General features: G+C 37.9%; 1 protein-coding gene across 1 annotated transcript in view; it reads right to left on the bottom strand.

Annotated features, from left to right (window-relative positions):
• Positions 1-12,765, bottom strand: part of chs1 (chitin synthase 1) — a 33,520-nt gene that overhangs the window by 17,833 nt on the left and 2,922 nt on the right. Inside the window, exon 3 of the mRNA XM_019254286.2 lies at positions 130-265. Within this exon, the coding sequence (XP_019109831.1) occupies positions 130-265 (136 nt within the window). The remainder of the gene's footprint in view (positions 1-129; positions 266-12,765) is intronic.

Genomic DNA, 12,765 nt, shown 5'->3' with positions numbered 1-12,765 from the left:
TAATCTAAATCAAAACTAACCCAAGGTTTTTAGCTTAGGGTTTCCTTTAGTGGTGCTTCTTCCTCTGTGCGTCAACACCAATGATAAATAGATGCAGAACTTCATAAATACACAGATAGAAAATCCTACCTTGGCGATAACAGCACTGGTCAAGACAGCTATCCCCACAAAAGCAGCCACCAGGTACTGGGCCACTTGGAAACATGTTCTCTTACTTTCCTTCTCAGCTCCTATTGGGTTCAGCTGGAATGGATCCCATGTATCACTGTATGGACACACACATCAGAACACATACATTAAATGACCAGTTATTATCACAGTTATGCATGTATTAAGGCCAGAGTCACTCCTAACTCACATAACCAAGACAGCAGAACGCCACTGATAACCATTGAATTACAGACTGATGCTTGACTTTGAAACTTTTTTTGATTACAGTTTGTTTATATGTGAAACTCGGTGGTGCTGTGTAGTTTGTAAAAAGGGTTTACTGCCCTTAAACACGAGGTCAGACAGTCTGGAGGAACATGACCTCAAGGATGTGGCAGTGAGGGAGTGTTCGTTATACAGAAAGTCATAAACAAGGAGATGTCACAAGGAAGCCAATACAACCAAATAAATGTTTATTATAGTATTCTAATGGTAACTTTGATATCTATCTTATGCATGTCTTGATCAGGGTGTGGAGTTGCTGCTTATGTCATTAGAAGGTTTAGTAGGTAACCATAATTCATTAATCATCATAAGTGGGTTCAAAGTACGGAATATTCCCATGTTATTTTCTTTTTGTTGGTTACAAGTCAGTTTAAATTGCTGAGATTATCGGCATGAAGGGTGAATTAAATACAAAAAGCGGCCCCAGGTTGGATTCTGACCCAAGAAATTAGTTATACAGGAAGTGGACTGAGCTCCCAGAATACTTCTGAATATACTGTTTGTGTTTTTCGGCACTATAAACCAGACTATTTACATAGTGCGTGAATCAGCCACTCTGTCATCCCCCACTGCTGCCTGATTAATGTCAAGTGCAGAATGTCATTATCAGAGAGTGGGTTGTCTACTTTGATTTGATAACACTTTGTGATCTTTGACTTCACCATAGCAAAAAAGAAATACCGGTAAGTCCAAGACTCTGCCCTGCAATATGTCTACAGCCACGCTGGGACAAGATGTGTTTGTGTGTGCATGGTGACACAAACTTTACAGATAATGATGCGTATGAATAGGTATCCAGCCACTGCATAAATAGCAATGAAAAGCAGTTGAATTTAGATACTTTTTAAAAGAACTTTCCACTGTCTGAAAATCACAAGTAATACATTTTAATAATATCAATTATATTGAGTAATCACACGACTCTATATTTAAATATAAAGTCAAAGACACCAGTATGCAGTATCTTGACACATAAAACTGAGAACCCTTTTAGCAAGCAGCACTGTCGGCAAAGAAACTGAATTTTAGTGTTTTTACCATAAAGTTGTTGCTAGACGTACAGGCAGTGATTATTTGTCTTTCCAGCTATTGTTTTTCTGCACAGCTCCACAATCAGACTTGTGATGGTGAACACTACAGACTAAGTGAAACCTACGAAGACTGGGCTAAACACAGCTTATCCACCAGCTTGCACAGATTTTCAATCTTTGACCATCAGGAAGCAGCATACACATTACAACTAAGCAGAAAACACACAACCACTGGTCAGTAATGACCAACAGTAGACGACCCTACAAATCCTGCCAGAAGAATGTTGCATGCTGTTGAACGAAACATGGACAGAAACCAGCAGTTTGCACTGTTTATATGCAGTGACATTTCTGCTGAAAAGGTAAAAAAACTGGAGGAAAAAAACACAGTTTGGGGTTCTTGGGTGAGATCCTCCAATCCCATGTCCAGCTTTCATACCACAAACCTTAATTTACTGATATGTCTCCCTTGGGCTACACCACTGACTAGTGACATTATTGGCTGCCATTGTCAGTCGCTAATATCAAACATTTAAAAAGGTCTTTAGGAGAATAACTGGCAGTAACTGGATCTGAAGACTTAAGATGAGACTGATTTTATTTGCCGATTGTCAACTCTAGCTGACTCAGACTGGAAAATATCAGATCCAGGTCAGATGTCATGCCCAAATCATATTCATAATAGTCTCAACAGCTGTGATATGTGCTCATGCCTTAGGTGTGTGCTGAACTAAAGGGCACATTCCTTTACTTTACTACCTACAGGACAACTAAATAAAAGGTTGATTCATTTTAGTTATTCTTTTCTCACACTAATCCTAACACTAACACCAATCAAACTGTAGTTATGCCATCCTGTGTTATAATACAACTTTTCATTCTGCTCTACTCAGGACATAGCAGATTGGTTCAACTTGCCTAGCTTTAAAATGTTAACCTGATTTCTGTACTGTTAGACAAAAAAGCCTGAATGATAATATAATTTGCTACTGTTCTAAGACTTACAGATACAGTATGCAACATAATATTTAAAAAAAAAAAAATATATATATATAAACAGTTCAATCTTTGCACCACACACGCACACACACACGCACACGCAACACACACACACCCACACACACACACACACAAGAAATCACGAAACTTGCGCGTCTGGGTGATTACGTTATCTTATGCTCATGGTTTGTCCCATATTCATAACTTTGGTCTGCATAGTTTACATAAACTATGATCACCACAATACGGAAACGTGCGCGCGCGCACACACACGCACACACACACACACACCCACAGAAAACACGAAACTTGCGCGTCTGGGTGATTACGTTATCTTATGCTCATGGTTGTCCCCTATTCATAACTCTGGTCTGCATAGTTTACATAAACTTGATCACCAGATACAAACTGCGCGCCGGCACACACACACACCACACACACACAACACACACACACACACTGACAGGGGCTGAGCTGACTGTTATGGGTGTTTCTTTCATAGATAGTACAAACACAGATTAACTAAAGGACGCACTGACTGACATTTCAACACAGTTGGTCTTCGTCGTCCTCAGTTAAAGGCTTCTCAACATGAACGCGATTTTAAAAATAAGTATATTGGAATTGGAGTTGGAATGTCCCATCATTTTAATTTTACTTTGAGTGACTGACAATTCTTTGGCCGATATTTGAGTTTGGAGAAATTTTGTAAGCGGGAGGCGAACTGAAGCAAAGTTTATGAAGAGATACAAGGGACTGCTGAAGACTGAAAGATAAAGGTACTCTTTCTCTGTTTTCTGATTTTAATATGACTTAATGTGGTCGTGCTGATAATCTTCGGGAAAAAACTACATTTATTTGTCTTGTGGTGTTTCATGTTTCACTTAAAACTATTATACCGTACTATACTGTATCTTTTGATACACAGACTCTACGTACCCCCATAAGGAGTAGCATACTAAACAAAACAGAGGACAAGACACAGGTAAAAACTAATCTACACTACACATGTTACATTTTGAAGGTCATTATGTTTCATTTATGCTCTATTTTTTATGTGGTAACTGATCTTCCAAATGAGAGACAGGGGATAAATATGTAACATGAGATTTTCGGTGTAACGCAAATCTATGATCCGATATGTCGCGATAATATCTGGATTCAAATGAACCAAACAGTGCTAGACACTGAATTGGTTGGTTTACTTTCTGTGTTAGTTTGGTGTTTTCTCCTGCCTACTTTCCTCAGTTAAGCTGTGAACAACATATCCAAAATACCATATTTAAAACCTATAGAAAAACATGACTCGTATTTGAGCCCAACATTCAAAAGAAAGACAAAACTAACTCTAAACTCATGCCACTAATTCCGATTACCTAGAGCCATATCGACCAACACCATGGATTTTCTGTTTTGTTGTACCGCCGTGATATGGCGGACTAAAATATCAAGTACTGGAATAGCTTGAAAAAAAAATACCCTTTTTAACATGGTGCTTAACATTGTGCATCACACTATTTTATATATATATATATATATATATTATATATATATATATATTATTATATATATATATATAAGAGAGAGAGAGAGAGAGAGCGAGAGAGAGAGAGAGAGAGGGAGACCAGTTTTGTCAGCTGAACTTCTCTTCCTCACTTGATAAACCAGTTTCAAACAAAAATACCATGAAAGTGTACCATTTCATCCAGTATGGCAGGAAATGTGCATCCTTGTTGGTTAAAGGGTAACACGTGTTGTTCCTAAATAAGGAATTTACTGTGCAGTTCTTTGCCTTCCAGTAAGTTGTTAAGATTGAGCACAAATTAAAGCCAAATTTCAACTTTGACTCTTCACTACAACTATAACTGTACACACATGATGGCAGTACAAAAGAATAACACTTCCTTATTGGACCATGTGACAGACCACTGGTCATTCCTGACTAAAAAACAGGGATATGAATGAATATGGATACATCCTTTTCTACATTATGAACAGATAATGCACCCAGAACAAATCCCAACAGCATGCAAATTTACCAGAATTTGTGCGGTAATATTTGCAATTAGGTTGTCAGTTTGCTTTTATCTGCAATCGGCAACTATTTTTATATTGGTTAATATATTTAAGTCATCAATCAAGAATACAAAACTCCTTGTCTATCTTCTCAAATGTGAAATTCTACACTTTTCTTTGCCTTAATTGACAGTAAATGTAAATGTGTTTGGGTTTTAGAGTCCAAGAAAAAAAAAAAACAGAAATTAGATGAATTTCCAGAGAGGAAGAAGAGTAATGTAAACATGGTCTTCGTGTTTAATGTTAAAATATGAGAAGACACATTCAACTCATTGGGTATAATAAAACATATTATATATTATAAAAAATTTAAAAAGTATTTATGTACTGTAGGAAGTACAGATGAAAATAAAGTTGGGAAAACTATTGAGAAAAATCTAAAAGCTTTCTGGCCATTTTGTCCTAGTCCCTAACTTGAGCTTGCGTTTTAGTCTATCATCAAGTTGGCACAAGGGATCTGGCTTCAATTATAGAGCAGATTGTTTTCTCGATTAATCCCTCATCTAATTTCTTAGCAATTATAAAAAAAAATAGTTGCTGATTGCAGATGAAATCCAACTGACAGCCTAATTGCAAATATTACCGCACAATTCTGGTAAATTTGCATGCTGTTGTATTTGTTCTTGTGTGCATTATCTGTTCATAATGTAGATAAAAGATGTTCCACATTTATCATATCCCTGTTTTTTGTCAGGAATGACCAGTGGTCTGTCTACATGTCTAATAAGGAAGTGTTATTCTTTTGTACTGCCATCATGTGTGTACAGTAGTTGTAGTGAAGAGGTCAGGTTTACTGGAAGGCAAAGAACAGCACATAAATTTATTTCCTTATTTAGAACAAGATTAACACAGGTTTTCCTTTAACCAACAAGGATGCAAAGGCAAAACTTACTGTGCCATCAAGAAATCTATAGTTGGCTGCTGTAAGACAGATTTAGAGGAATACACACCATGCAGCTTTGAACTGACAAGTGTATTTCAGCTGTGCAAGCCACTTCCTGTCCATGGACACACAATCAGTCCATTGACCATCATCATTGTTAAGAGGTTATGTTAGACATTGGTAATGGTAATTATCAATAATATGAGATGATGAAGTATTGTATTACCATATTTCTATTTTCTATAATTTACAGTGTAAGGGAAACAGCTAATTTCCGTTGTGCACTGCTGTGCTTCTCTTTATTGCTGTGGCTAATATCGTCCCTGCAGATACTGACTGCTGTTAGGGGAGTTCTGCTCCATTTAAAATGTTTAATACCTACTTCAGTTTAAATCATATTCTTCATACGGGTATTTCTGAGGTCAAAGACTGGGTTATATATTAATATATATATATATATATATATATATATATATAATATATGCCAGGCAGCTGTATCGGCCAACCTGAGCATGCCCTCCACCTCTCAGGAGTGCCCCAATACAGCCGTAAGGCATGATCTCATTATGCCTTTGTCTGTGTGTCCGTAGTCCGCTGTGTGAGTAACGTGCCCAATGCTGACAATGTGTCACGGATCATAAAATACGTTCAATACTAAACTAAATATTCACCCTGCATTGGTCTATGAATGTGGGTGATTCTTATTGTATCTAAACAATATATGAAGAGCTTCTCTTTAAGGTCATGAAATCCCTGTAGCCGCAGCAGCTTCTCCAGTCCCAGGGAGGGTGCCGCGTCAGGGCGCACGTGCCTATACGCACGGCCATTCACTGTGTTTTACATTCATTAAATCACCTGAAAACTTTTCAAGCTAACCATACAGTGTCTTGGGACTTTCTTGTGTACGTGTAGAGATTGTACACTGGGTGTTCTGGGGCACTCTGTAAGGTTGAAGGCATGAGGTTGGCCTGATAAACAGCTGCCTTTATGTCTGCCACGATTAAAAAGGGAGCCAACTTCCTTGTCAGGAAAACAGTATTGGTCAGGAGTATCGCCGGGATTTTGGCCCGTACACGCAGTGTTAATGATGTCCTCATAGTTTAATATTGCTGCAACGAGATTGTGAGCGGACTGACTCGTTGTCTTCATTCAATATATTCAAAGGTTTAATTTCCTGAACAGCATGCCATCATCACATAATATAATATAATATTATTTTTTTAAAATATTTATGTTGCATATGTATCTGTAAGTCTTAGAACAGTAGCAATTATATTATCATTCAGGCTTTTTGTCTAACAGTACAGAATGAGGTTAACATTTCAAAGCTAGGCAAGTTGAACCAATCTGCTATGTCCTGAGTAGAGCAGAATGAAAAGTTGTATTATACCACAGGATGGCATAATACAGTTTGATTGGGTTTAGTGTTAGGATTATTGTGAAGAAAAGAATAACTAAAATGAATCAACCTTTATTAGTTGTCCTGTAGGTAGTAAAGTAAAGGAATGGTGCCCTTTTAGCTCAGCACACACCTAAGCATGAGCACATTAACAGCTGTTGAGACTATTATGAATATGATGGGCATGACATCTGACCTGGATCTGATATTTTCCAGTCTGAGTCAGCTAGAGTTGACAATCAGGCAAATAAAATCAGTCTCATCTTAAGTCTCAGATCCAGTTACTGCCAGTTATTCTCTAAAGACCTTTTTAATGTTTGATATTAGCGACTGACAATGGCAGCCAATAATGTCACTAGTCAGTGGTGTAGCCCAAGGGGAGACATATCAGTAAATAAGGTTTTGTGGTATGAAAGCTGGACATGGGAATTGGAGAATCTCACCCAAGAACCCCAAATTGTGCTTTTTCCTCCAGTTTTTTTTACCTTTTCAGCAGAAATGTCACTGCATATAAACATGCAAACTGCTGGTTTCCTGTCCATGTTTCGTTCAACACAGCAACATCTTCTGGCAGGATTTGTAGGGTCGTCTACTGTTGGTCGTTACTGACCAGTGGTTTGTGTGTTTTCTGCTAGTTGTAATGTGTATGCTGCTTCGATGGTCAAAGATTGAAAATCTGTGCAAGCTGGTGGATAACTGTGTTTAGCCCAGTCTTCGTAGGTTTCACTTAGTCTGTAGTGTTCACCATCACAAGTCTGATTGTGGAGCTTGTGCAGAAAAACAATAGCTGGGAAAGACAAATAATCATGCCTGTACGTCTAGCAACAACTTTATGGTAAAAACACTAAAACTCAGTTTCTTTGCCGACAGTGCTGCTTGCTAAAAGGGTTCTCAGTTTTATGTGTCAAGATACTGCATAGGTGTCTTTTGACTTTATATTTAAATATAGAGTCGGTTGATTACTCAATATAATTGATTTATTAAAATGTATACTTGTGATTTTCAGACAGTGGAAGGTTCTTTTAAAAAGTATCTAAATTCAACTGCTTTTCATTGCATTTATGCAGTGGCTGGATACCTATTCATACTCATTATCTGTAAAGTTTTTGTGTCACCATGCACACACAAACACATCTGGTCCCAGCGGGCTGTAGACATATTGCAGGGCAGAGTCATGTGGACTACGGTATTTTCTTTTTGCTTTGGTGAAGTCAAAGATCAATAAAGTGTTATCAAATCAAAGTAGACAACCCACTCTCTGATAATGACATTCTGCACTTGACATTAATCAGGCAGCAGTGGGGGATGACAGAGTGGCTGATTCACGCACTATGTAAATAGTCTGGTTTATAGTGCCGAAAACACAAACAGTATATTCAGAAGTATTCTGGGAGCTCAGTCCACTCCTGTATAACTAATTTTCTTGGGTCGAATCCAACCTGGGGGCCGCTTTTTATTTAATTCACCCTTCATGCCGATAATCTCAGCAATTTAAACTGACTTGTAACCAACAAAAAGAAAATAACATGGGAATATTCCGTAACTTTGAACCCACTTATGTATGATTAATGAATTATGGTTACCTACTAAACCTTCTAATGACAAGCAGCAGCAACTCCACACCCTGATCAAGACATGCAAGTAAGATAGTATCAACGTTACCATTAGAATACTATAATAAACATTTATTTGGTGTATTGGCTTCCTTGTGACATCTCCTTGTTTATGACTTCTGTATAACGAACACTCCCTCACTGCCACATCCTTGAGGTCATGTTCCTCCAGACGTTCTGACCTCGTGTTTAAGGGCAGTAAACCCTTTTACAAACTACACAGCACCACCGAGTTTTCACATATAAACAAAACTGTATCAAAAAAGTTTCAAAAGTCAAGCATCAGTCTGTAATTCAATGGTTATCAGTGGCGTTCTGCTGTCTTGGTTATGTGAGTTAGGAGTGACTCTGGCCTAATACATGCATAACTGTGATACTAACTGGTCATTTAATGTATGTGTTCTGATGTGGTGTGTCCATACAGTGATACATGGGACCATTCCAGCTGAACCAATAGGAGCTGAGAAGGAAAGTAAGAGAACAATGTTTCCAATGGCCCAGTACCTGGTGGGCTGCTTTTGTGGGGATAGCTGTCTTGACCAGTGCTGTTCGCCAAGGTAGGATTTTCTATCTGTGTATTTATGAAGGTCTGCATCTATTTATCATGGTGTTGACGCACAGAGGAAGAAGCACCACTAAAGGAAACCCTACAGCTAAAAACCTTGGGTTAAGTTTTGATTTAGATTAGAAATGAATTCTCATCTTTCATCATCTTTGAGTGAGGATTACAGACAGCCTTTTCTCTTCCAAGCAGACTCTGAAAATCCCTCCCACATCACAGTTAGGTTCAATTACTATACTTTTTTTTTTTTAGTCATAAGAAGCAAAAGCACATTATTTATTGAAAATGTTTCAGCCTTTTAGTAGAATTTCAAATTGTTTTGGTACAGGAATGGTAGTTGTAACATTTCTTTCCATCAGGACCATTAATAGTTATAAAAACATCTGTGTCTATCTGTCTATCCGCCTGTCCTCAAAGTACCATAAACAACATTAGTGTGGTTTACAGTCAGGCAGGGCTTAGAATACATCACCCCTTTGGACCCAACTCCCTCTTGCTATCATCATATCGCTTTCTGCTTCCCACAATCTTTAACTCTGCAGTATGTGCATGTATTTGCATTATCTGTCCCTCGTGTTCTATTTTTTTTTAGCATCCTTGTCCTTTTGGCCTCACATTTCTCTCTTAATTAAATGATGATAATAATAATGCTCAAATAATAAAAACAATAGATTCCCTCAATATCACTGTCTTCGTTTTCCTGTCTAACAAAAAGTGTTGTTCAACCCTGATTTCTATAACTGCATCAGAACAAAGCATTTGACTGACTAATTTTTGGTCTTCTGTTTGAGCTGTCCAAACTTCTCTGGGTTTCTAAACATACTTTTGACCTGTATCCAATCAGGGCGCTCTCTTGGTGTTGTCAACATTGTCCCAGTCCAACCTCATGCGCACCCCAAAGGAAAGACAGTTCTACATGCTGATGCTGGTTTTCTGTCGGGTCTTCCCCAACTTCCGGGTGGTTTTCTTAAATCACTGTGGAGGTGTGCCTTTAGGAGTTTTGTACAGCAACAGGAGGATCATGGGATTCGTAAGTTTCTCCAAAGCATACCATTTTATTACGAATGAATAAGACAGTGGAAAACGTTTATCATAAGTGCTTATTACAACCTTACATGGTAGGCTACATGGTACAGTATCACAAGGATATTACAGCAATATTTGATTTGATTTCTCATTCATTAAGTCATGGCATGCCTCATCTGAGAGATATGAATCTTGATGAGGAAGACATTTAGAGAACACTCAGAGTTACAAATCTAAAACATGACCATGCAACACATTTTCACGAGACCTTTCAAAAGAAATGAACTACTATTATAAATTTCAGGTACAAATAGCAAATCTTGAAAATAGTATTCCATTGGGTCATATTTTCATGTTCCTAGACACGAGTCCAAATTAATATTTGCCATCTTGTACACATGGAGATTCATTCATGCTTCTTTTGGCCTTCAAAATTACGTGCATACTGGAAACAATTAGTACATTCAGCAATCTACATAGCCTAGGACAATACAGTAGCTTGATTTCCGATTGAGGCTAAGCCAATGCTGGACAGAGGTGCATTTATAAAACCACAACAGTGTCATTACAGATTGATGTGATGTTTAAATTTGACACTTTCACCTACCCATATAAATACAGTATGCAAACGAATCTTGTGTTTCCTTTTCAGATCGTCTCATTGAGTGTACGGTGTCCTCTTGGTACCTCAGTCTGGTGCTCGTCGTTAGGCCTCAGTTTGATGTGTTGACCAATCTCTTCATCAGTGGAGGAGTCTGTATCGTTTCTGCCATTCTGCCAATAGTATTCAGACTACAGAGAGAAAAATGGAAAATCATTTTCCCAGTCTGCTCCCTCATTCTCACAGTTGCCGGTAACTATCTGCAACATTGTCATGTCTCTGTCTCTTTTCTGGAAACATGAACCCAGTGTTACTCTGACAAGAACACATTTGATCAACTCTACCCTCACAGAGTCAAGATGGTGCTGTTGTTCAAAGCTTGTAAAAGGTCATTTGTTTAATGTCCATGCTGACAACGTCTTTCCAAATTAGATCTAGGAAGGTGGTGAGTGGTCCCTACAGAACAGAACATAATCATAGATGGCAAACTGATTGCTTTCCTCTGTTCCTGCTACTTATGGTGTGTCTCCAGGTTTTGACTAACTGAGCTGTCTCTCTAATTATCTGTCAAGTCGGCTCTTTCATTTCACTGTTTTTTCCTATTATTGAATTGTGTTTTTCCATGTAATGTCTGGTTCAGCAAATAGGCCACCCTAGTTATGACAACTGTCTCAGGTGAATGATGGAAGATTTAGTAAATGCCATGACAACACAGACAAATTATTATTTGAGTATTCAAATACAAGTTGTATGCAGGTTGCAAGCATTTTCCATGGTGGAGAAAAACAACAAACAGCCACATGTTTAGAAAAAATGTTTGAATTCATTTGAACGTTTAGATGCCTAATGAGAGAGGTATGCATTCATTTAAGTGCTAGCCTGCATGGATAATAAGTCGATAGTGTGTGTGTGACTGCAATCCTGCCCTCCCTAATATCTATATAGTACTAAATGTTTTCCATTGTAACTTGCCAGATTAACATGAATTTTCTCAGCCAACAGCTAAACAGCTAACCCCACTAACTAATTAACTACCTGACAAATAACAGGTTACGGCCTACTGGGGATGGACTACTATGTTCGTGTAACGTCGTTGTGGACACACAGACGAGGACGCTATATTTACATTGGAATTGGAATTTCTCTTCACTCCTCATCTCCTTTTGCTGGTGGGAAATACAATGCAAGCCACTAACCGTATGCAGGTATAATGTTCTATAATGTGTTTTTTATTGTTCTGCTTCAATGCACCAACCTACCAACTAAAAAAACACTATTTTTTTCTACCTCAAACTAGAAACTCTGGATGTAAAAACTTGAAATAATCTACTGAACTTAGCCTTAAAACATAAAAAAAAGTTATTTTAACAGTTGCACACTTTGAAATTTTTTGTATTTGTATCGCACACATGACCAACGTGTGCGTGGTGTTAGATTGAAATGAATGGATGAACTGGTTTAGGGCCTTACATAGTGACTTGACATGATTAGCGAGACTTTTTTCCAATGTCTCTCTTTGTCTCTCTCATTGTCTCTCAGGAACACTGTCAGATATTTGGGACGGTTTACAGGGACTTTGTATTTTGTCATCAGCAGTATTCTGAGGATAATATGATAGGTAAGATCTGTCCATCAATGTCTGTATCAACACACTTCAAAATTACACGTGTTCTTATTGAGATTGTGTTCAACGTCTAAGGTAACATCCACACCGCTGTGTTGTTTCGCCATGCTTAGCATTGTTAGAAGAGGGATTGTTAAGGAATGTGTCTCCAGCTGTTGGAGTCCTTTTCATTATCTGTATCCAAGATTGTTGTGAAGCTATGTTCTTCTTTTTCACAGACGCAGCATGGGCAACTAATCAAAGTTTATTCCCGCTATACTACAGACCAGAGCATCTCCGGGTAAGAGTTAGGTTGAAACTCAGTGTTTCTCTATCTTTATACTATTTCAAATCAAGCACACTCAATTTCATGTTAACCTAGTTCTACACTCTCTGTGGGAGCGTGCCTCTTTTTATATTGTAATGAATAAATATATTGCAACTTTAATTGATATTTAATGTACAGGAGGTTGTTATCTTTGATATGTTTATATTGTAGCTGTTCAATTTTGATGTTATGCTTGCAAATTAGTGACA

This window comes from Larimichthys crocea, chromosome VIII (assembly GCF_000972845.2).
Source record: "Larimichthys crocea isolate SSNF chromosome VIII, L_crocea_2.0, whole genome shotgun sequence".
Taxonomy (NCBI): Eukaryota; Metazoa; Chordata; class Actinopteri; family Sciaenidae; genus Larimichthys; species Larimichthys crocea.
Note: the sequence above shows the minus strand (reverse complement) of the source record. Positions and strands in the feature narration are given on the sequence as shown.